At 39.3% G+C, this 24,584-nt stretch overlaps 2 protein-coding genes and 1 pseudogene across 2 annotated transcripts; 1 reads left to right on the top strand and 2 right to left on the bottom strand.

The window, feature by feature from the left end:
- Positions 1–450: 450 nt before the first annotated feature.
- Positions 451–10,361, top strand: LOC103698716 (oligouridylate-binding protein 1-like). The gene is made up of 12 exons (XM_039134350.3): positions 451–846; positions 2,135–2,196; positions 2,586–2,688; positions 3,795–3,871; positions 3,956–4,017; positions 4,131–4,218; positions 4,425–4,500; positions 4,577–4,607; positions 4,995–5,114; positions 7,780–7,865; positions 8,244–8,417; positions 9,745–10,361. Exons 1-12 carry the CDS (start codon positions 733–735, stop codon positions 10,021–10,023), a joined length of 1,272 nt encoding a protein of 423 aa, XP_038990278.1. The 5' UTR covers positions 451–732; the 3' UTR covers positions 10,024–10,361.
- A 2,979-nt stretch (positions 10,362–13,340) lies between these two features.
- On the bottom strand, positions 13,341–14,896 carry LOC103714811 (FCS-Like Zinc finger 13-like). The gene is made up of 2 exons (XM_008802227.6): positions 14,267–14,896; positions 13,341–13,801 (listed from the first exon to the last, which is right to left on the bottom strand). The coding sequence occupies exons 1-2, from the start codon at positions 14,764–14,766 to the stop codon at positions 13,642–13,644; spliced, it is 660 nt and encodes a 219-aa protein (XP_008800449.2). The 5' UTR covers positions 14,767–14,896; the 3' UTR covers positions 13,341–13,641.
- A 5,247-nt stretch (positions 14,897–20,143) lies between these two features.
- LOC148699944 (U-box domain-containing protein 52 pseudogene) lies at positions 20,144–21,181 on the bottom strand (annotated as a pseudogene).
- Positions 21,182–24,584: the final 3,403 nt, after the last annotated feature.

Raw genomic sequence — 24,584 nt, 5'->3', positions numbered from 1 at the left:
AAAATGTAATCATCAAATTTAAAACAAAATAAAAATTAACAAAATCGGTGAAACACATTACATCCATCCATTCCCTGAGACAATGCATTAAGATGTGGGTCCCAAAGGCCCTCAACCATGCTGAAAATAGACAGGTTCCACCGACGCAATGGGCCGGTTTTCTTCGACCCGGTTCCTTCCGGTCCATCGTTTCACTGAAGACCGCTCCGTATCGAATTGCGACAAAGGCCCACGGCTAAATTCATCCGGTTTTCTTCTACGACGGCCCTGTCGGCCCACTGTTTTACGCCAGACAGGCACGAGAAGTCAAGAACGTGAAAGGACCGCTGCTTAACCCTTTCGGTTTTCTTCCACCCCGGTCCCACCGAACCACCGTTTTGTTCATGTGCGGATCGGATCAGTCTCGGGAGCAGTTCGATATATCGCGGAACCGCGAGATATTTCCGAGCCGCTGCTAAGTTTTCGATCACATCTCTTCCCGTCCTCCGCTCCACTGTGCTCTATCGTTAAATACACCCCCTTCCAGACTTTTCCTTCCCCCCTTTTTCGAGCCCTCGCTCTCCCCGCTTTCTTCTCCCTTCTCCCCCATTTTCCCCTCGATTTCGAGGGTTTTTCTTTTTCTTTTTTTTTTCTCTCTTTTTTTTTAGTTGTAAGCCCGAACCCTCGCCCTTTCGATTCGATCGGATTCGAGCCGTTGTGCCGTTCTCCGGAAGAACCCTAGGGCGAGGAACAATGCAGCCGCAAAGGCTCAAGCAGCAGCAGGCCTTGATGCAGCAAGCTCTCCTCCAGCAGCAGCAGCAGCAGCAGTCTCTTTATCACCACCCGGGCCTCTTGGCTGCCCCTCAGGTTCCCCACTAATTGAAGCCCCTTCTTTTCCTTTGAGATCGTTCGCCCTTGATTTGGAGTTCTCCTTGTTAAAAATGCCTTCTTTCTTTGATTTCTTGCGTTATTTGTTTTCTGATTAGAGTTTTTCGCCGTCTGGTATCCTTCTCTGTGGATGGTTCTGGTACACAAGGGTTTTCGTTTGGCGCCTAGGTTTTGGAGGCGGTTTCAATAGGGCTCCGAAATTAGGGTTTTTGTTTGAGGATATTTTGATTTTCTGCTTGTTGCTTCCTGCTGTAGGTGGGTTTTCCAAGTGATTTTGCTTCGTTGGTTGTGGTTTTGGGTACGAGGTGGTTTGATTTAGAAAATGTTTTTTTTTTTTAACTAGCATTAAGTTGCATTGATTTGTGGCCTTGTTTGTATTTTGGGGTATATTCTTGTTGTTTCTTTCAGAAATATATGATTTTGGGCTTGTGGGAGAGCTTGAATTTGGGTCGAGGATTTTGTGGGAGCATCATGTTGCTTTTTGACTGATTCTTCTTTTGTTTAAGTGGACTTATCTATTTAGACACAAATTGAGGTTCTTTTTCTCTGGATGATAGGTGCTAGAATTTCTTCCCTTGGTAGATTGAGGCTTCGAAGCGGGTTTGCTCTGTGAAAATCATATTTCAGATGAATATATTTTCCCCAAAAGATTATTAGTTAATATTCCCATAAATCAGTTCAATGCTGCATTGATATGTTTTAATTGGGAAAAGCTTTTCTAGAAATTCTGAGTTAGTCCCCCCCCCACCCCCCCAAAAAAAAACCAAAAAAAAAACCATATCCTATCTATTGAATGTGTTGAGGCAGAAATTGTCTTTGAGTCTAGAACGACTGAGGATTGTACTAGTGTATGGATCTAATTTTAACTTTTTCTACATTTTAATTTACTAGATACTGCTTAACTGCAGTCTGTTAACTTCCAGGCCTGTCCTTTACTTTTGTTTCTTCTTTAGCTTGGGTTTTTTGTGTTTAATGCTTTCATAGGTTTTGCTGTGACATAGGAAGGTTAATTAAAAAAAAAAACACTTGTTTTAGCACGTTGGCATCCATTTTTGTTGGTAAATTGAGACTGCAAGAGTGAGATTAGGTACTTTAGTTTGGAGTTTGTTTATTTTCTTTCGACATGTCATGTTATTTATTTTTTTTCTGCTATCCAGTAGGTTTGGTGATTTTTTTTTGTTTCATGGGGGGCACCTTTTTTTTTTATTTTTTTACCTGGGGTTTTCTTGTTCTTTTTTCTTGTTCTTTTACACTTTTATTTTTGCAGATAGAGCCAATCCTAAGTGGAAATCTGCCTCCTGGATTTGATCCAAGTTCATGCCGCAGTGTGTGAGTGTCATTGGGGCATTCCTTGTATTATTTTTTTCCCAATTTTAAATTTAATATGCACTATGCCAGTTGTCCTTATATACCTCTATTTTTTTGGTTCATGCTTTTTTAAGTAGTTAGCTTGACATTTAATCATGAAAAACTTGCTATTTTTGAGTTTAAGTTTCCTCATCCCAAGAATATGGATCTGCTTTTCCAAACGGTATTGCTAGGTTAGATTAGTAGAGCCCCACAATGTTTATTTTTGCGCTTGCAATGTAAGTTTTTGAAATCGTGCTTCCAGAATTTCAACAATGTTTTTCATCAATATGGTTATCAGCCTGTCCTCCCTGATTTTTGGCTATGGTGCTCATTTTTTTCCCTTGGTTCATTTTCTGAGAGAAATTCAGGTATGTTGGCAATGTTCACCTTCAAGTTACTGAAGCACTTCTCCAAGAGGTTTTCCAGAGCACTGGTCCGGTTGAAGGATGCAAGCTCATTAGGAAAGAAAAGGTTATTTTTCTCTGTTAAGATGTACTAGTTTGAGTTCCACCATTTTTAGTTCAGTTGCATTACTTAATATATTATTTAGTGCATCTGTCTGCGCATTCATATCTATATTGAAGGCATTTAAAGAAAAAATGCATTGCTTTCCTAGATTGCATTGCCACTCATAGGATGCTGAAGTGGCTGTCCACTATGCAAAAAGACTCATGTGTACTTTGTTACTTAGAAAAGGAGTTCATTCCTTTTGTTTTATGCTCTTCATGGTAAACTAGACATTATCATGTGATTATGCTTTAAGCAGAGCATGGAAAATGAGATTGTCATATGCAATTTGGCTGCATCCTCTTTTTGGGTGTTACTGGACTAGTGTAGCGCATCAGTTAGCAGGCTTCAACAGTTCAAGGAATAACTGGAGTTTTTTTTGTGTGATGCTCACTCAAAGCACAGCAAAAACATATTTGATATTATCTATTACCCTGTCTAGGTCCACCTCTTCATTTGGATCTTCTTGTCCAATAGTTGGATTGTTTACATAAATTTCTGCTTGGTGCTTTATTGGGCTAGTTGTTTCTTCACTCATGGATTATGAAAAATTGGAGCCCCACTTATGTTACCAGTCTGATAAGAATGGAATGAGAACTATTTAATGTTTGCTACTGATGATACATGTTTGATTGCATCGATAAATACTTGCTTGGCATTAGAAGATCAAAACTTAGATTCTTGTATCCTTTTTTTTTGGGGGGGGGGATATGTTGGTTAAGCGGGAAAAAGATTTTCACTCTAATTTGTAGCTGTAGTAGCCTATGTTTTCCAACTGCAGTGGTAAACAATCTATCATATGGATGTGCTCAAGCCTAACTTAGCTCATTCACTACTTTAAGATTCAATGTTTAGTAGCTTTTGCCAAACATAATGTCACTGCTTGTATGTTAATCTGATTGCTTCTATGATGAAACTTTTAGGCATGTTTGTAAGTCTTCCAAATGCTTTTGTATTCTGCATTGCTTACGACTTATGTTTCTTGATTTTGTTCATCTGTTGTGCTATTACTCCATCTATGTCAAATTGGTTGTCAAAATGGTCCTTAAAGTTTCATTTCACTATTGCAGTCATCCTTTGGCTTTGTTGACTATTATGACCGCCGATCTGCTGCGCTTTCAATTGTAACACTCAATGGGAGGCAGCTGTAAGTAACATATGTTATGGTGTTGATGGTTATGACTTGTTTTGTAAGTTTCTCTTCATTTTCATACTGTGTGAAATTTTTCAGGTTTGGGCAGCCTATTAAAGTTAATTGGGCATATGCCAGTGGGCAAAGAGAGGACACATCAGGTTTTAAGAATTTGTTTTGTTGATATTTCCTTCTTTTTTTTAATCCATCAGGGCATCTTAGTGTCAGGTTTTTTAAAAAAATGACCATGCCATTTTTTTTTATTGATATACAGGGCATTATAACATCTTTGTTGGTGACCTTAGCCCTGAAGTCACAGATGCAACCCTATTTGCATGCTTCTCCGTATATCCCAGCTGCTCGTAAGCTTCGTGTGACCTTCCTGTGTGTTCTATATAATTTGATGGAGTATTTGTTTACTATACGCTCAATTAATAATCAATTAAGTACATTTTATGGTGTAATGCACATGACTAATTACGCAGAACCTTGATTTCTATGCGGAAGATTGATATTAGTTTGTCAATTCCCATCTGCAAGATCACTCAAGCTATTGTTTATATCGCAGAGATGCTAGGGTTATGTGGGACCAAAAGACTGGGCGCTCAAGAGGGTTTGGTTTTGTTTCTTTCCGAAATCAACAGGTGAGTTGGTTAAAATATGATTATGTGTTCTGGATTTGCTTTGCTATTAAACTAACCCTAACTATTCTGTTTACAGGATGCACAAAGTGCCATAAATGATTTAACTGGTATGTTGCATTTCTGTCATTAGAATACTAGTGTTCATCTGCCCGCACCCCCCCCCCCCCCTCCCTCTTGCGGCAACTTTTTCTCATTCGTGTGTGTTTTTTGGGTCATAGCTTAAAAGTTGATTTATGTTGCAACTGCCATTGAAGCTTGCAGGATGTTTTTTGTCATATAAAATTTAGAAGTGTACTTGGACTTAGGACAAATTTGTTACGATTGTGCAATTTTACGAGAAGAGGGTTTGTGTCTTTATGTCTTTTTTTATATACTTTTGAAAAATGTGACTTGCGATATGAAGTCGGACAAGGAATTGACCTTCTCGTCCCAAAAAATAATTTTTGATGACAGTAAACTTGATTTTTTACTAAGTATATGCGCACAACTCGCAGGTAAGTGGCTTGGCAGTCGGCAGATCCGTTGCAACTGGGCTACAAAGGGAGCCAATGCTATTGAGGACAAACAAAATTCAGATTCTAAGAGTGTGGTGGAGCTAACAAATGGATCAGGGGGTGAGCGTTGTTGTGAAGTTGTTCTTTGACAACATTGCAATATAGCTTTATGATGGTTATGATTGTCTTTTTGAGACCAGGAGGCTACATATTACCTCCTGTTGTACTGCAACATTTATTTATTTATTTTGTTATATTAGAAGCAGCTAATATGAACATTTTCTTGTAACTATCAATTTTCATTAACTGTAGAATTTAGATCTCACATTATATATAGATCTCACATTATGTACATACATACATACATGCATGCATGCATGCATGCATGCATACATACATGTATGTATATAGATCTCACATTATATATAGATCTCACATTATGTATATACATACATGCATGCATCCATCCATATATATATATATATATATATATATATATATATATATATGCATGCATGCATGCACACCCATCTTGCAGGTGATGAGTTGAGCATTAGAAGATTTGTTACATGAAAACAACTTCTTCAATTTCAATTTTTAAAGTTATGTGACTGCGTGGGAACTCTAGGAATTGAACTTTTTATTTTAAATTTCTCGGTAGAAAGTTGTGATTTCCTTAGTTTACAATTTCTCTGAATTCGACTTAGTTTACAATTTCCTTGCAGTTGTTTAAAACTAATATTTTGGCAAAATATTTTGTTTAAATTGTGCAACAGATGACATTATACTCTACAACCTGGTTAAATGCCAAAAAGTTGGTGTCCAAGCATCTGTATCAATATATTTCTAAAATATGTTTCAAAACGAAAGTGGCTATGTGAAACTTCTTTATGCTATTAGGTTAAAGTCGAAACTTCCATTGTCTGGATTTCTTTAAGCTAGGTGCAACCTGGAATTTTCTGATTATTTTTGACTTCTTGCTGGTTTTGGCTTGATAACCAATATGCATACAGAAGTATATACATAATACAAGCACATGTGCAGACATGTTTGTGTAGATATATTGGAGAACAATAAGATTAGAAGTGAAACATTAGAAGCAATTGTTTGGAAGAGGCCAGAAGCTTGTGGGACTTGGAGAGGCTATGTAGCAGTATGTATAGTTGTGATCAGGTATATGTACCAATTCTCAAATTATAAACAAACCTAGTTCTAATAACGGTTTATGCAAAATTCTGGTTAATATCGAACAATATTTAAAGAAGTCTCGATCATTACCACACTTGACCATATCTTGGTATGGCAGTTTCTAGGAGGAACTTGTATTGTCTGTTTGTTCAATTAACTTCTTCAGGATAAATCTGGCTTTGGTCCCTATTAATGCACTAGTTTCTGGGATAATTTTTTTTTACTTATATATATTTGACTCACATTCCTTTGACTTAGTATATATTACACAGAAAACTGATGTTTCAATATGGTAAGAACTGAGCCTGTTAGTTGTATGCAAAGAAAGGAGCATGGCTGGATTATTTCTTATAAATTAGTTGAAATTTTTTTGAGATAAAGTTGTACCAAAAGTAAACTGAGGCTCCGTTTGGTAGAGCTTTTGGAGGGCTAAAAAGCACTTTTAGATGGAATAGGATGTTTGATAAAAAAAATTGGAAAGTTGTTTTAGCTTTGCCAGAAAGCTAAAATAGCTTTTTAGGAGAAGCTCCATTTTGGAGCTCTTCGAAAGAACACTTTTAGGCCATGTCGAAAAGCTGTTTGAGTTATAAAATGTTTTCTTTTTGGATCAAGATACTCATGATAAAATATAATAATTACAGAAAATGATAATATTAATATTTAATGATAATAATTATAATATTTTATATCTTTATTATTGTATTATACTATAAATATAATATTATATTACATTACATCATAATACATGGATATATTATGTTATATAATATCAAATTTTCTTATATTATTATGCCATAGTATATAATATTATATTACATTATAGTAATATTATACTATATTATATATTTTGAAGATCTAAATCAAAAATCCCGGGCTAATTGATTCTTCAACTCTATCTGTCAATGGGGAGAGCCGATGACGGACTCCATGGATCGAGCCTTTTCCTTTCTCCTACTATTAAAGTGGGGTGGTTGGGCTATGTATTAATATATATTATATTTTGTTATGCCCAGTTGTATAATACTATGCAATGTCCTTTATGGTTATTTTGTTATACCAAAAGTACTTTCTCAGTCTGTTTACCGAACACATTAAAGTTTCATAAGATTTTAGAAATGTAGTTACCAAACAGTAAATAGCTTTTTATAAAAGTTCTACTTCAAAAAAAACTTCTGAAAGCTCTACTTCCGAAAGCTCTGCCAAACGGTGCCTAACACTAGTACCTGCCAAGCTCGTTTAAGCCCACGGTTATTTTGTGGATAAGATCTTATCCTATTGCCTTTGATCTTTGTGCACTGTATCTAGGCCATTTTGTTAATGGTTTTACTGATTGGAGAAGGGTTTATTAAATATTTTGCTGTACCCATTTTACTGAATAATTCTGTAGTGTTGAAATAATTTCAATTTGGGCTTGTTTGACTTTAATATAAATTTTAATAAAAGTCCATTTAACTAATTCCGCTATCAGTTAGTTTATATGGTTCTTGGTTGACTGATAATTTTAAAATTAGCTTATACTTTGCACTTATCTTTAACTCTATTGTATCTTTGCTAGTTTAGTACGAACATGTTACCCACCAAATTTTTCCTTGTGCAGATGATGGTCAGGAGAATATATTTGAGGATGGTCCAGAGAATAACCCACAATACACAACTGTCTATGTGGGCAACCTTGCTCATGAGGCAAGCTCTCTCTCTCTCTCTCTTTCTCTCTCTCACTCAATACATATGCACATACGCTGCCGGCCCTTCCTCCCAACAACTGCCATACAGCCCTATTCATTCATATTACATTGTCATCCTCTCAGTGTATGAGTGTAGTTAAATATACAATGTTTTCTGTGTTCAATGGTCAACTAATTTTACACTTTTCACAAGAGGATCTATACTGTTGCCTTAAATGGATACCTTGAACATTATTCATTTTACATTTCAATAGCATGTATTCAAAATTGAGCAAGATACTATGTTGGTTTGGATGTGTCTGGATTGGCTTGACTTACCAATATAATTGATCATTTGAACTTACTTTTTAAGTTTTCAACGTCAAATAAATGGCAGGTTGCACAACTTGATCTCCACCGCCTCTTCCATGCCCTTGGTGCTGGAGTGATTGAAGAGGTTCGTGTACAACGGGATAAAGGTTTTGGTTTTGTGAGATACAGTAACCATGCAGAAGCTGCCCTGGCTATTCAGATCGGGAATGGACGAATTCTTGCTGGAAAGCCAATCAAGGTACAGTTTCATTATTTTAAATAATGGTCTTTTGATAGCAAAAAACAAGATTTTCGTTATGTAGCTGAAAGGGATTTGAGTTCTGGAAATATATTTTTGCATTTTTTTTATGATTTCAGTTTGTTTAGGCTGACATCTTGTGTATATGTGTATTAGAGAAGGATATGGGGAGGCAATGGGAAATATGGCTTAGTTACGTGTTCTGTGAGTTAATGTTTGAATCATGATTATTTCTGGTCATGAGTGAATACGATTTTCAGTTTGAAAACACCTTCCAGTTGGTGCAAATTTGCTGAGTTTCCCCAAGGAAGTCCTGGGAGGGTGTCAACCCAATTTTTGGTTTGATAAATTGGGGTTTTGGGTGCCAATTCGTGCCTGAAATGCCCAACCTGAACCCTTTGACAGTTCCTCCATAACCATGGTTTGCAGCTGTTTTTGGGACCTTTTGGAGGTCAGGAAGCACTCGCTGTTCTAAGACTGGTTAGTACGTGTCCGATTCATGATAATAGGTATATAAGGCTCAATTCGACATAAGCCTTAATTTGAAACACCATTAGGGTCAGCTGTATGAATCCTTTTCTTTCATTCCGCTTGGTTTAGGGCCAAAGTTCTTACTGATGCGATTTTTGGTCTATCGCTAACTTTTTTCATTCTTTCTAGATGTATCAAAGTAATATCAATCGTAAACTTGCAGATATAGTCTGGATAGGGAAAAACTATTCGGAATAATAAACAAGGAGTGATTGAAAAAGGAGGATGTTATTAAGAGAGGACAAAAGAGACAGTTTGCTAATTAATGGGTTTATATTGCTAATGATTTGCTATTCATCATCCTCATGATTTGCTAATTAAGTGAGGGTTGGGTGTGGTGGGGCACAACGATTGTGAAGTGGTATCTAGCATTTAAATGCTAACCGAATGGGCCTGTTTTGCAGTCTTTCATCTCAAATGCCCATCCCGGTTCGGTGGTCTGTGGTGCAATTAGGTTTTTAGAACCAGATAGGTTGGGCTTTGGTTAGGAAGCCTCATCTGAGTTGCATATTCTTGCATACTTGTTTCCACAAGAATATTGCTTGTTATTTGCCAGAATGTTTATTAGGATAACCAATGTTGCTCCTGCGAATATGGGCTGCATGGATCTGACCACATGCACTTATCATCCTATTTCCAATGATGAAATGATGTGACAGCAATCTGCGATAAGTTTGCTTTGTATCACAACTTCTATTGCTGATTCCAGTGTATATGAATATCAGTGTTATAAGAGCCATCACCTTTCGCATGTGCTATCTATTTGCTCAGTCGTATTTTCTCTCTATTTTTGCAGTGCTCCTGGGGCAGTAAACCCACTCCACCCGGGGCGGCCTCAAATCCGTTGCCCCCTCCTGCAGCAGCTCCCTTTCCTGGACTCTCAGCAACCGACCTCTTGGCCTATGATCGTTCCCTGGCATTGAGTAAGATGGGTTCCAGCCAGGCACTGATGCATGCCCAGGGTCAGCATGCCCTGAAGCAAGCTGCAATGGGAATGGGTGCTGGAGCTAGCCAGGCTATCTATGATGGGGGGTTCCAGAACGTTAGTGCAGCACAACAGCTCATGTATTACTAGTTATCAAGAGCGATGGATGCTTCCCACCAGGCTTATGTTGCACCTGGGGCTAATCTTGGAAGTTCTTTTCTACTGCTGCTTTCTACTTTATTCCATACCTTAAAATCTTCTATTATGCTTTTATATGGTTGTGCTGTTCCCCTTGCATGCTTGTATGACTGTATGGATATATTTTAATGTAGACATATGCGGAGTGTTCGTAGTGATGATAAAAATTAATCGGGGAACTCTTGTTTTATTATTTTCCTTTGCTTATTTGGTTTTTGTTTCTTTGACCCGCAGGGGTTCAATGTCATTCCTCTATAGTTTTGCTGGTATAACATTATCTTTTTGTAAAAGAGTTGTGCTAATCCTGTCGTCTGTTCTTTCTGATTTCACCTAGTAGAGGTGGTGTTGCGTACAAAAGCAGTATTATGGAATGAAAAAGTACCGGAGTTAACATCGCATTCTCTAATTGAATTTCTGCAACTTCAGAATGTGTGACTGACGATACCGTGTACTTTGGTTGGGGCTCTGCATGGTTTTTCGATTTATCTGAGGCTCGTGTTCTCCCTGTAGGAGAGCTCCATCAGGGCTGTAGGGTCCACTAAAATCTACGATCAGCCATTGCTTCTCCGTGTTTTTACGCTGTGTTGAGATTTTTCGGCCTTGGTCTTTTGGTTGCATGCCTGGTGAAGCTAATTTCGGTCAAGAGCGGAGAGCGAATTGCAAGGTTTTGTTTTGTTCCATGGTGGTTTTCCCGGAACTTGTTTTAGCTGGGAATAAATGGTTTAGTTATTCCACCTGGTGAAATACGTTCTCGGGCTCAAAATGGGGGATTCGTTTGCATCTAGTGATTGATTAAATTTGTTCTCGAGGTTCAAATGCTACTCGTAGCATTCAGAAGCACTGTTGTTTCTGCTGCTGCTTTCTTGTGTCAAATTGATTCCTGCTGCCAATGTACAGGATGGTGGGCTGCACTCATCCAATTGCGTTCTTCTACATGATTATTTCAGCGTAATTGGAGCCATTGTGCAAAAATATTCCAAGTATGTGCCCAGGGTCGCGAATGGTACTCGGTGAAAGAGCTTGATTGAAAGTGCATCTATAATTGTGAGACTTTGACCAAATTTGGAGTTTTGGGCTCTATCCTGTCTAATTACTTTGGCGAAGTTTTGAATCTGGTTTGTAACGGTATTGTCCGTTCCCTTATTTGAGAAATCAGTTTTTCAAATTACTGTTCTATTAATATTTTAAAATTAATATTATTAAATTTCTTAATAGTTATTAACCGAATAATCTTTATACCATAACTTTTGTGCAGCTCGGGACACCCTAATAATGTTTTTTTAAGCCCCGCTCCGGCCTTTTAGTAGGCTGTCGTATCTCATTTCCAGATTGTTGGAAAATCGGGTGGCATCTGCAGTAGTTTGACAGCTTATTTGGATTAAGATATTCAAATAGGAGGGCATTTCCTCTTTTGCGTAGTTTAAAGGAAGAAGAAATGGACATGACGTAAATGATGTAGAAAGAAATAAATTCTCGTTGCAATTGTGTTTGCTCTCATTTGGATTGAGGAGAAGAGAACATGGTGAGAGAAATCAAGTACTTCTCATTTGGTTAAAAATAAGAAAAAATAGATTAATAACAAGAGTGACAAAGAAGTTACTTCTCTCCGAATTCACAATTTTTTTTTCTGAAAATAGAGAGATTCAAAGAGAATAGGAGCTCGTTGCTCAAAATATTTTTCTAATTTCATTTTTATTTTTAGGCTGGATGGTTTGGATAAATTTATTTTCTATTCCCTCCTGTGAATCCAAATAAGATTTTCTTTTCTCTCTCTATCCTCCCTTTTTCTTATTTTCTCTTTTCTTCACTGCAGCGTACAAATGGGAGGACTCGGAAAGAAAGATAACAACATATTTTTATATTTCATTAATTTACCCATTCAAGTGATAAAAAGAAGATGGGAACTTTATCATTTTCTTTCCTAACTCTAGCCAAATACGAGAAAGTCTACATTCCCCTTTCTTCTTCTTTGAACATCCATACATGGAGGGGGAAGTTATCTGGTTTCTCTCCTAACTTCCCAGAGCCTTTTTTTTATATAATATAATGTCACTAAGTACTTATTTATCAGAAAATATTTATTTTATTTTAAAAATTACAAAGTATTCTTTTAGAGAATACTCAACATGCTCTTAGTTTCTGAGCACTTAATTAACAGATAACCGATGCTGATGGGATCCGAGCTTTGCCATCTTTTCCGAGATCCTGGGCCACCTAAGCTGGGTGCCCTTTGCTTTTTGTACTTCCTTTTTGCCCCTACCTTTCTTTTTCTTTTTCCATTTCTCTTCCCCTTCTTTCCTTTTTGCCCTTTATCATTTCAAAATCTAATTGAAAGGGTGGTGCTTTGCACCATTTTCCTTAAAATGAAAATTACTGGTGCTCTTTCATCAGTCCAGTGGAATACTTGACAAATAAATACAATGTCAACTTTCTAAAAAATTTTCTGCTCTTCTTCAGAAAATTATATAACATTGGAGAAATTGTTTACATAGCCACAAGTTTAATATCAGAAATGGATTAAAGTTCAAAAATATTTTTTTGACGAAAAAAATTCAAAAAGATTTTGGACGATTAAAAGTTCAAAAACTAACAAAAATAATAATGATAGCATTATTGATATATTTATATATCTATCCATGTGTTAGAAGTATGCAAGAGGTACATACAACAATGAACAGTAGAACAATGCCACCATCAACAGCAACTAGCATAATTCATTTGTAAGAAATTAGACGGTAATAATTCTGAATACAGATAAAATCTTTAAATAATCAAGAATTTCTGATCAATTTGTCAATAGAAAATAATTTATAAACAATTTGGTGGACAAAAAACATTTTTTTAATATCTCGAAATATCATTATTGTTATTATGTTTATTTCATCTACTGGATAGTATTTTCTATATATTTTTCCTCCTGAATTTCCAAGAAAAAGTTTTTTGTTGAACCTTTTTGAGATTCACTTTATTTTCGCTTTTATGGCTCGTTAACATAGGTAATCCAAATAAATAGGATAGGATCTGACCCATTTCGAGTTTGCTTACGTATTTTCTCCAGTCATCTAAATAACTGTACGTATCAGTGGAAATCTCCATCTAGCTTTATCTTCTTCTGGTTCTCCGTCAGATACGACCATTTTCTTCCTCAAATACTACCAGAGTCCTGCTAACTTTCTCTTCCAGGATGAGATTATATCATGCAGTTATATGCAGTCATAAAGACCGAAATCAGCATGCGTGAGGGTTGGAAGGCAGATGGTTTGATAACATGATCCTATGCATTCTACTCCCTCAAATATATATCAAACAAGATGATATGAAGCAAATGATCTTCCCAAACATTAAGGGAGAAAATTTCAAAGTTGGATACTGTTTTCTTCAACCCCAATCATAGATTACATCTCAAAGCTCATGTTGCCAAAATTTTGCTACGCTGATACTACTCCACCTCGTGTTTATGCTAACATTGCCGTGTATGAACTGTGTCCACTTGCTGATTCTCATGCTCTCTGGTGCCTCCATCACAGCCATCAACCTCCCTCAACAGTCCTCCATTGATAGCTTCCAGTGCTAGGACGCAACGATGCCTGTGAAAAAGAGCCGGCCACCGGTGTGGGGTGAGCTCGAGACATCAGATGGCTTTGAAGCTTCTGATCCACATTTTTCCTGGTGCTCATCGCTTGCGATTTGCCGGTACCGGCACTCGATACTACAAAATGCCTTCTCCCCTCTGTCGTAAACACACAACCAATTGAACTCCAATCAGCATGCCAAGTATAATTTTATTAACATATGTCTAAACTGTCTGTCGATTAGCCAGAGATACATATATGGACTAAAGTTTGCTCCTGAATCTAAGGAGGGAAAAAAATGGGAAAAAAAAACCCGGTAAAAGATTAAATCTATCAAAGAATAGTTTGTGATCATCATAAGCTTTATAAGACATTGGTTAGGATCTATAAGATTAGTGTCAATATAGCTATATTAGGATATAACATGATTAAATTTTCGTAGAACTTATAATGAAACAATTCAATGGATAGAGTGGTACAAACAAATATATAAGGACACAATATTTGATAAATTAAAGGAAGTCACATACTGAACAGAACAGGGAGAAAAAAGAAGAAGAGAGAAGACGAAATTATTCCATGAGCCAAAAGTTTAAACTATAGTAGGGTGAAAGTGCAATTACCTGTACATGTATATATCTTTGCCATGCAGTCTCTTCCTACACAAGTAGCAATAACTGAGAAAATCGGCTATCTGGAATGCCCGAGCATCTTCCAGGACCTCGTGAGTTGACCCAGAAGAGTGACCCATCTCCCTCCATCTCAAATCCTCGCCACCTTTAGCCCCCGTACTGCAACACACACTTGTGGCGGCGCATCTTCTGCTGCACCCGAATTCACCCACATCCGCACACCCAATCGGCCGTCTTCCGGCGGTCCTCGGAGAAGTAATCAACATCGGTGCACCCGCGACGAGCTTCTTCGAAACCTCGCCGCCGGTCTTCTCGAGGGCCGCCACGATGCCCAGCCCAATGCCATCCGATTCCCGATTCTTCCACCCCTTGGGCGACAGCGGGTTGCGCTTCCGTGGGCTCGCCGGGCTCGGGGCAGCCCGGAAGGCCCAGTTGCCGGCATCGATCGGCTCCCGTAGCTTCCGGATCATTGGCCGGGAAATCTGGATCATCCTGGCTGAACTGAGTTCAAGAATTAGATATAGAAAGTGAGTTGGGGAATTGGGTTCCCTTCTATCCTTTTAAAGGCCTCCATTTCTCTCCATTTCAGCAGTATTTTTTTTCCCTTTCTTGTAGTTGGTTTCTGTTTCTCTATATTCTGTGGGAACCGAAACCGGTTTTGAATTATTGGGTGCTGAAATCCATGGGCTCGAGATTCTAGAAGGTGGGCGTTTAACCTGTGAGGCTTTTGCATTGGAAACGTTAGTCTGGCCAACCACCTCTGGATAAAAGAGGCGGAGTTATCCAATACATTTTGAGATAAACTATTTTTTTATTTATTTAGTTCTATCCGTACATATTTGTACGATATTTTTATTTTTGATAAAAAAATTGTTAGTATTAGAGATGACACGCCCACCAATCTGCGCCGTCCAAGGGACGGGGAGGACGCTTGGACTTGAGGTGATCGGGTGGTTGCATTTTGTTTAGGAGTGGAAGCAGCGCGTGTAAATGGACTTGAAAACTAAATCGGTAGTTTGGGAGGATGACGGGGCTGTCGCACGGCCACCACCAATGATTGAGATGGGTGACCGGAAAGGGCCTACAGGTGCCGGTTGCGTGGATCGAAGGGTGAGGTCGGGAAGGAGAAATTATTAGGAGGGGACAAGAGACGGACACGCATCGGATGTGACATGCGTTGGGTGTGATCTGGAAGCCGACCTACACGGATCCAAGGGTGGAAAAGGATGGGGTCGGATTCCCGGGGGCCAAAAGGGACCGGGTGACAAAAATGCCCTTTGGGCAGTATTTTGGGATACCCTATAAATATTTTAATAATTAACAAATTCTCTCTCTCTCACACACACATATATATTAATTATAAATATATATAATTTAAAATTCATTGTTATCATTTTAACAAATGAAATATCAATTGTATTTATTTTACATTTTAAATATTTTAAATTTAATAAATTATAACCAATTATATAAATGTTTAATGAGATGGATTATGCTCTTCTTAAGATGAGAGAGTGTCTACTACTATTAATTCTAAAATGAAGTATTAAAATATAAAATCAACATCACTGATAATAATTTGTACCACTGAAAAGAAATAAAAAATCACATGTACATCTTGGTGGTTTTTAACTTATGTTGATACGAGGGCATGTTTACTGGATCTAACTTATTAAAATTTATTTAACTCCAATCTATATGAATATGATATGTGTACATTATGATCGATAAGATGGATACCTAATTTATATATTTTATCATATTAGTATAGTAACAATTGTCAATTGCTATCTCTATAGTTCATGGGTTAGAGATGACTAAAGCATATGAATTTTGATTCTAATTATTATAAATCATAATCAATGACATGGATCTTCAATTTAGAGGACCTAATGTTAATTTAAAATTCAAAAAAGTAATTACTCTGTATGCTTGACAATAGTACAATCCACCATGTTTTTGATTAAAATTGTAGGTAAATTAATAAAATTTACATTATAAATATAAGGTTCAGGACAAATTCAACTCAACCTTACAAGTTCTAGTATTTCTTGCTACATTGTGATTGTAAGATGTTAGTGGAATAAAAATAATTTTATCAATTTGATATGCGTACATGGTCTCTATTATTTATTTTATCAATTCTTTTTTGCCCTTTTGAGCAGAAGTTGGTGGAAGGGTATTCTTGTAAGTACGCTTCAAACAACTGGGCCGCCTGGAATTTAGAGGAAGGAGCGCATTTTCGTCTTTTCGTAGCATCGGTCCGCGGGGCCCACCAATGACTCCGGAGGTAACTTTATACGTGCAGGAGCTTCATTTGTCAGGTGTTCCCCACCCACGTGACGAGTGTGGGACCCACTCTTCCACTAAACGATGCCCACTTCCACGCCATCGACGGGCCCACGAGGTTGACACCAAGGCCCACCTCAGTCCTCGGCCTGGGTCCACACCACCCTTCGCTGCAAGTCTACCACACGGATGAAATAATTCTCCCATGCTGTTGTAGCTTTCGGTATCCATCCCCGATCCACTACCGCTACCGCTCTAGGATTACATCTATATATGCTTAAAATAAAAAATAAGACAATAGTTTATTATTGATGGAGAAAATATCGGGTAATGAATTTTCTTTTTTCTTCTATTGTAGGTAATTACAGCTAATCATAACAAAATTAAAAATTAATACTACCCACTATGAAATGGCCAAGATTAGATACGATGATCATCCGATTATCCGATCCATAAGGATTTAGGGTTTAGGATTTTCAAAGGCATATATTGCCGAGGAATGCATGCAAAATGCACCTATTTTTCAGACACCTAGCATCCCATCCCTCAAATAGACATGTGGATGCAGCTCAAACGCAGTTCTCATATGAATGTAGAGGGGTGATCTTTGGCGTCGCAAGAAGTGTGTGTATAAACAACTATGGTGTCTTTTATTACCATTGGTAAGACTCACCCATAGCAGGAGGGTGAGACCCACAGAGAGGACGTCCTACACCAGTGAATGCTGGGGAATATATACTAAATGGTTGGTGTGACAGATACAGCCCCTAGTTCCCAATAGGACCCACATGGTGTTACTTTTCCTCATGATATGTTCCTGGATTCCAGATTCCTCTTTAGTTGAAACTAATATCCCCCACCACATTAAATTAAATATCTTCTTATAATTAGGATGATAATGGGTTTTGGATTAATAATTCAATCTGTACCCGGTTCATTTAGTTAGCGGATTTGATCTGAATCCGAACATGGCATGGGCATTTGAGTCTACATCGGGGAAGAATAGTTAGATCTTGGGTCTAATTAAAACCCATAACTGAAATTATTGGGTCTGGATCTAGAGACGAATCCGATCTATTCGTGGATATCTAGAGTTCTGAGTCAGCTCCAGCTCACAATAATCATATTAATATTAGTCCCGTGCTGTCCTGAAAAGAACAGCCTTGGCGGATTTAGTGACAGGTCGCTTTCAGATAGAGCTGCCTTGCCTTTTATATAATACAACAGATTTATTATGTTTGCTTGCTTTGGGTTAGTTGGTATTTCTTTAGTGTAATGTGACAATGACAACCTTGATCTTATAACAATTAAATTATTAATGGAGCTGCTTAGAGGGACTAAATCCTTGATGAAATCTCTAATGAAGGTGATTCATTTCTTTTTTGTTCTCCTTGAGCATCGTGGGGATTATTTATTTATTTATCTATTGCTCAGGTGAGTACATGCTTCCCTGGTTTGGTGATGAGAAGGACAATATCTGACCACTGAGGTGGTAGCCCTTACTTTCAACCAAGTAGTTCCGAGTTCGAAACGCACGGGCGTCGATTAAATTGTGGAGACCGGATGCTCCATGCTCGGACACGGGGTCTGAAAGGGCGTATCGCTCTACTGGTAGCCTCGGTGGTGCCAGTTGTGACGTACTGACATGTGGTATTCGTGCCGGAGCCTAGAGGGGTAACCGAGTTGGGCCCACGGATGGGGAGGGTATGAGTAAAACCGGCCAGGGTGCCCAACACACGGCCATTTCTGCCTGCATCGAACATTCTTCTGGCGGGATGGGGGCCCAGTGGGGGCTGCTACGCGAGGGTGGGCCTGTCCCTTCCCTTTTTGTTTTAGCAAAAAAAAAAAAAAAAAAAAGAGGACAATATCTGACGTGCAGCGGACTCTGGGAGCACAGAATGCTAATGCACCTGGAGAGGATTTAAAACAAAGGAAACATCGATGGTGAGGTCCAAGATCAGGTGGAGCAAATAAATATAAGGGATTTCAGGTGCACGGTACGCTAGCTTAAGAGCTTCCAGCTGCTCCAGGCACAACTTTTTTTTTTAAGGTACATTTGATCGAGATTTAGGAATGGGCAGGCGTAAGACCTTTAGGAAATCTCAGAAACTCAGATTTAACCACTTATAAGAGCCCATGATAAGGATCAGAGTTTATTGGTTATTTAAATGCCAGCACCAAACCATTAAAATAGGGGAGAGGTGGTCTTCACCAACAATTTTTCTTTACACTTGATTATTAGTTATTAGATGATCTACCATATTGAAAAACAAAAATCGTACGGGGGGTGGGACTCTTTTTTTTATTTTTTTAATTATGGAATTGACAACTCGAAGGAGCCTATGACTTCTATTTTTTTATTTTTAAATTGACGTTACAAAAATAGAAAATCCATTTTATATTTTTTTCTCTTCCTGCTCCATATAATTTTTCTTCATATATTAAACTAAACAACATAAAAACATGTAGAAGGATGCTGCATTTAATTCTGAACAACTCAACTAGGCATCCTTTGCCCAAATGCAATTGCCGGTAATGTATAGATATTTAACTCAACCTCCCACCTCCCTTTAAATAGTAACATGTACTACATTAAATATTTAGAGCTTATAGAGGGTGTTTGATATAGGGTAATGACCCAAAGATTGACGGTGATGTAGGTGGAGGCAACAATATCAGTATGTTTGGTTGCACCATGGTGATCCTAAGTGGTAGTAATTCTAAGTAGTTTTTCATGAAAGTTCAAATTAAGAATTTAAATGAATTGCATTTTGGCAGTCTTGGTTGATGGCTAACTGTTTAATCCTTCATCTATTTATCTATATAAATTTCGGCAACACAGAGCATGTAAAGACTTATATATGTAACCTGTTAAATGGGCTCGAGAGCACTCAATTGATTAGAGAGCTTTTTCCTTGGAACCTTTTGCTATGACAAAATTCATAATTCAATAGGTAACAAGTAAAAGCAAACACACACATATATAAATAGATAGACAGATAGATAAATATAAATATAAATATATATATAGCAACAACCAACATACTCATGATCTAGCAATCTATTATGAGTGTAATAATGGTGCTTTTTGAGCCACAACCTATTGGTAGGTAGTATCCATACCAAGATCAAGTATGTAGGGTCCATAGGCAAATTTCCATTTTGTCATTATCGAAACTACATCGTCTACCACCCAAGAGGCATGGCTCTGAATTATTCATCAAAATTACCACATAGCAGCTGGCTAAATCATGATTATAAACAAAAAATAGTTATTTTATTCTAAATTCTAATATCTATCTTATTTTAAATATTTTATTTTTGATAAAAGAGATCCGTAAATAATAGGCTACAAGAGGAGAGGTAGCCCTCTCTCAAATATTCCTAATCTTGAAACCACCAAGAGAAGCAAGAGAATATAAGATAATTTGGTCAAACTTTTCTACGATATTTATCCACTAAATAACGGACTCTTAGTTGTCATCCTACATATAAACAGAAGACCGTAGTCTCTGCGAAACAAAAGATCATTGGAAAAGAAAGAAAGGCATTTCTAAAGTACATAAAGAAAATAGATGCAGTACTTCACTGTATTTCATGGTCTGAAAAATAGAAACGAGTGGAAAATTTCAACATGGCAACCTGATTAAGCTTCCATAACGTGGCTGATCCAAGAGGCATCCTCTGCCGATGCAGCCAATGCTCTCAATCGATTCAGCTCTGGTTGCGCAACATCAGCTAAATCTGGACGATCTTTGCGCTGAAGCTCAGCACACTTCAGAGCTAACTGTACAAGCTTCACTGTATCCTCCATTGGCCAGTCTGGCACATTAGGATCCAATAACTCGCCGAGCATTCCCTTCTCCAAAACGTCATCAACATTATGTGCAAGCTCCATATAGAGGTGGTCGTGCAGTGATCAGTTGTAGGAGGATGATTCCAAGGGCATAGATATCAGATTCAACGTCGAGCAATCTGGTCGTCTGGTACTCAGGGTCAATGTAACAAAAGTTTCAGCTGCAGCAGTCATGCAGTATTGAGTAGCGAGCGAGCCTGCAGCAGCAGGAGGAATAAGGCTTGAGATCACGATGAACAAGGGGCTCGGGCTTAGTCTGGTGGCTATTTCTGCTGCAATCTTGAAACGGAGGTTGCCAAGAGAGTGGTGGAGTGCTGTTCTTGCAGAAAAGACTGTCTTCGAGGCTGCCATTGGCCATGCGTTCAACACCAGGCATCCATATGCTGGGCATGCACCCATGAGGAGGACCATATTTGGATGGCGAATGCAGCTCAAAACCTCCACCTGAAGAATTTCGCATATTAGATGCGTTATAAAAGTTTCAAGGTGATATAGTGACATAAATACCTACTAGCACCCTAGGCAATTGAAATAAATTACATGGCATGCGAAAAAGTTGAACAGAACATAAATGCAAGCAGGCAACCAAGGAAGGGTGAGAAAAATTAGCAGAGGTCAGGCACAAAATGTACTGCTTTGCAGTCCAAAAAGCAGGGGAGCCCCTATGTCTGTAATGCTTTTCGTCATCGATGGTTCTTATCAAATGTTATGCTCTTTTATCAGAGTTCGTGCCAAAGCAGTACATTTTATAAAACATGATAAAATAATAAATATAGCTGCTTAGAGACAGATCTACTGCACGAGTCTTATGATGTGTGCCAATAACTACACGATTCTAGATAAACGTCTAAATAAATTTCTATTGGATTTAGTCACTAAGTATGGCAAACTTCAAATTATCTTAATTGCACAATTTTAAGAGTTTGCCGGAATCATTTTTTTTTTCCTTTCTCATTTCCTAAATCTAACTCATAGGACTCAACTACCTTAACAAAGATTCTGGAGTAACAAGTTGCAGATCATCAATACTAGCTAGGGTTGCACAAGGAATCATGAAATGAGAATTTTAGTTTTATAACTCATCTCCACCCCACCTTTTTTTTTTTGTCTTGGTAGAAGCAGGGATTGGCCCTTAATTACAATGATGGAAGGAACAACCATTGGCGTCAGCATTGAAGAGTACCAAACCAGGAGTGAAACTGGAAGACCGGCAAGCAGTGAGGCCAAGAATGGTAACCATGCTTGCCGGAAATCAATGCACTGATTCCCTTCTGGAAACGTGCAGGAAACCTCAAACCAATGAAGTCTCCTTGCAGAAATCTGAGTCGCTTTTAGGGTAAAAATTGCTGCTCAAAGACCCTCTTTAGCAAGGGTTTGGGTTGTATTTTTTCGTACAAAAGAATGATTGATCTACTTTCACAATGTCAACTATTGAATCGTACCCCGCATATATCTCAAAACATTATGAACTTCTTCAATCATCCACCTGCACAGATCTCAAAGCGAACATTGTGCGACTCAACTGTGGATTCGCATGAAGGAAGGCTGAGTCCTTTGTTCGCTTCTCGAAAGATACAACCCCTATCCCTTTAGCAACTGATAGTTCAACAATAGGGCCGGATCTAGTGCATTTTGGAGTGGCTCCAACGAGGAGGATATACACGGTCCTCCTTTGTTCCACGCTGCAAACCGAGCACCTACTGTATTAAATGCATTAGAGAGAGGATGGGGTTGAATTAAAATCACTAGGGTTCAATCCATGGCTCGACTAACTAGTGCCAATGGTCTAGTATGATTCGCGGGATCTCCATCACCAGCACAGCCCCGCCGCTCCACTCGCCAGGCACTAGAATATTTCCGTCTTATTGAAGCAAAGCCCAAAGCCCATCAATACTGGGTGATGAGCTTAACAATAGGGATTCGTTTAGTTTACTTTGACTAAAATATTTTTTTTCTGAAAAGCTGATTTTTGAAAATATAATACCTAAAAAAATATTTTTGACATATTTGATTGATCATAGAAAAGTAGTACATTCCAGTTAAGCATCTACTTTTCTAAAAAAGTTGTATGAAATATTTATTATATCCTTAAGAAAGAAAAAGATCTTATTCATGAATTGTAATGGCTTAAGGGTAGTTTTAGAAAAAAAAATTTCAATATCGAAAGTAGCTGGGTGGTTCTATATACACCCCCCCTATTGCTCAGGACACCCCCCAAAAATTAAAAAAAAATTAAATACTCTCTACACCCCCCCATTTGCTAAGGACACCCCTAAAAAATTAAAAATTCCTAAATTACCCCCCACCCTCCCCACCCCCTCACCTAAATTGCTCTCTACACCCCCCAAACCCCCCCACCCCGCTCTTCCCCTCCAAAACACCCGCCGGCTTCTCCCTTCCGCCCAAAAAACCTCGCCTCAAGCACCTCGCCGGCGGCCAAACCCCCTCCGTCTCCCCCTTCTCCCTCTCGTCGCCGGTCGGTGCAGTGCACCTCGCCAACGCCCAAACCCCCTCCGTCTCCCCCTTCTCCCTCTTGTCGCCGGTCGGTGCAGTGCACCTCGCCAACGCCCAAAACCCCCCCGTTCCCCCTTCTCCCTCTCGTCGCCGGCATTCTCCCGATCTTCGACCACCTCGCCGGCTTCTCCCGGAACCACCTCCCCGGCCATCTCCCGAGCAACGAGCACCTCGCCGGCGCCTCCACGACCACCTCGAGGTAGCTCCCCCCCCCCCCCCCGCCTCCCCTTTTGTTCGGCACTGGATCGCCGAACAAAAGGCTTCTGTTCGGCTGAACAGTGCCGAACAGAAGCCTTCTGTTCGGCAACCCTCAACCGAACAGAAGCCTTCTGTTCGGCTGCATAGTGCCGAACAGAAGGCTTCTGTCCGGCACTGTGCAGCCAAACAGAAGGGTTCTGTCCGGCTCTGTGCAGCCGAACAGAAGCCTTCTGTTCGGCACTGTGCAGCCGAACAGAAGGCTTCTGGTGCCAAATCGCGTGCCGTGCTGAATTATTTTCTTTGATATAGCCTAACATTGAATTTCTATATTTTCAGACATGGATTCCGGTCCCGCCAGAGTTAGACCTACGGCGTCAGCTAGGAGACGTCGTGCTAGGATTGCTTCTCCCGAGCCTGCTCATATGCCATCGCCCTCTCCTGAGTCAGAGCATGATGATATGCCCGCTAGGGGCGAAGACGATGAGTCCGTTGGACCATGTCCAGGAGGTCCAGAGGATGAGTCCGTTCTGATCAGTTTCAGGACGCATATAGCAGCTTCCATCTGGAGGCAACAGGTATTGTTTATTTGTTATAGCATTATATTTTGTTTATTGATGTTTTATAAAGTAGTAGTAATTATACATTTATATTACAGGAACGGGCTCCACTAAAGTGCATGAACCATACTGCCAAGGTTGGTGAATGGAAGTGGTGGTCTTCAAACCAACCAAATACCAGGTTCAAAGCACTATTGAGGCAGTCGGGCCTCATAGAGTTAGTACAGTGCTCTTATCGATTCATCAATAAGATTCTGATTTCGGGCTTCGTAGAGAGATGGCAGCCCGAGACGAACACCTTCCATATACCATTTGGCGAGATCACTATCACGTTGGATGATGTATCCGCCATTTTAGGGATTCCTGTCGCAGGTGCCTCAGTAGCAGTTTCTCCTGAGAGGATGAGTGATCGGGATGCTGAGGAGCTACTTGTGGAGTTGTTGGGGGTGTCAGCTGGAGACGCGCGTCAGGAGGTACTGTCATCGCGCGGTCAGTCTGTGAGGATGGAGTGGCTGAGGACTCAGTTTCACTCTGTATCTAATAGAGACAGCCAGCAGAGGATAGAGTGTGCAGCACGAGCCTATTTGTTATTTTTGTTAGGCTGCACACTCTTTGCTGATAAGAGTGGGACCAGGGTGCCTATAGCGTATCTGTGTTTACTGCGGGATCTGGATAGGGTGAGCACATATGCCTGGGGTACAACTGCCTTAGCATATTTGTATCGGTAGTTGGGGATTGCGTCGAGGTCATCAGTGAGACAGATCAGTGATTATATGACGCTTCTGCAGGCATGGATTTATGAGCATTTTCCAGCACTCAGTCCTCACCCGTCGCTCGAGTATACTGATGCCAGTCCCCGCGTGCACCGCTGGATGCCCGGTACTCCATCCCGTAC

This window comes from Phoenix dactylifera, chromosome 15, assembly GCF_051530095.1.
Source record: "Phoenix dactylifera cultivar Ajwa chromosome 15, Ajwa_hap1_PhDact_Kaust_v1.1, whole genome shotgun sequence".
Taxonomy (NCBI): Eukaryota; Viridiplantae; Streptophyta; class Magnoliopsida; order Arecales; family Arecaceae; genus Phoenix; species Phoenix dactylifera.
Note: the sequence above shows the minus strand (reverse complement) of the source record. Positions and strands in the feature narration are given on the sequence as shown.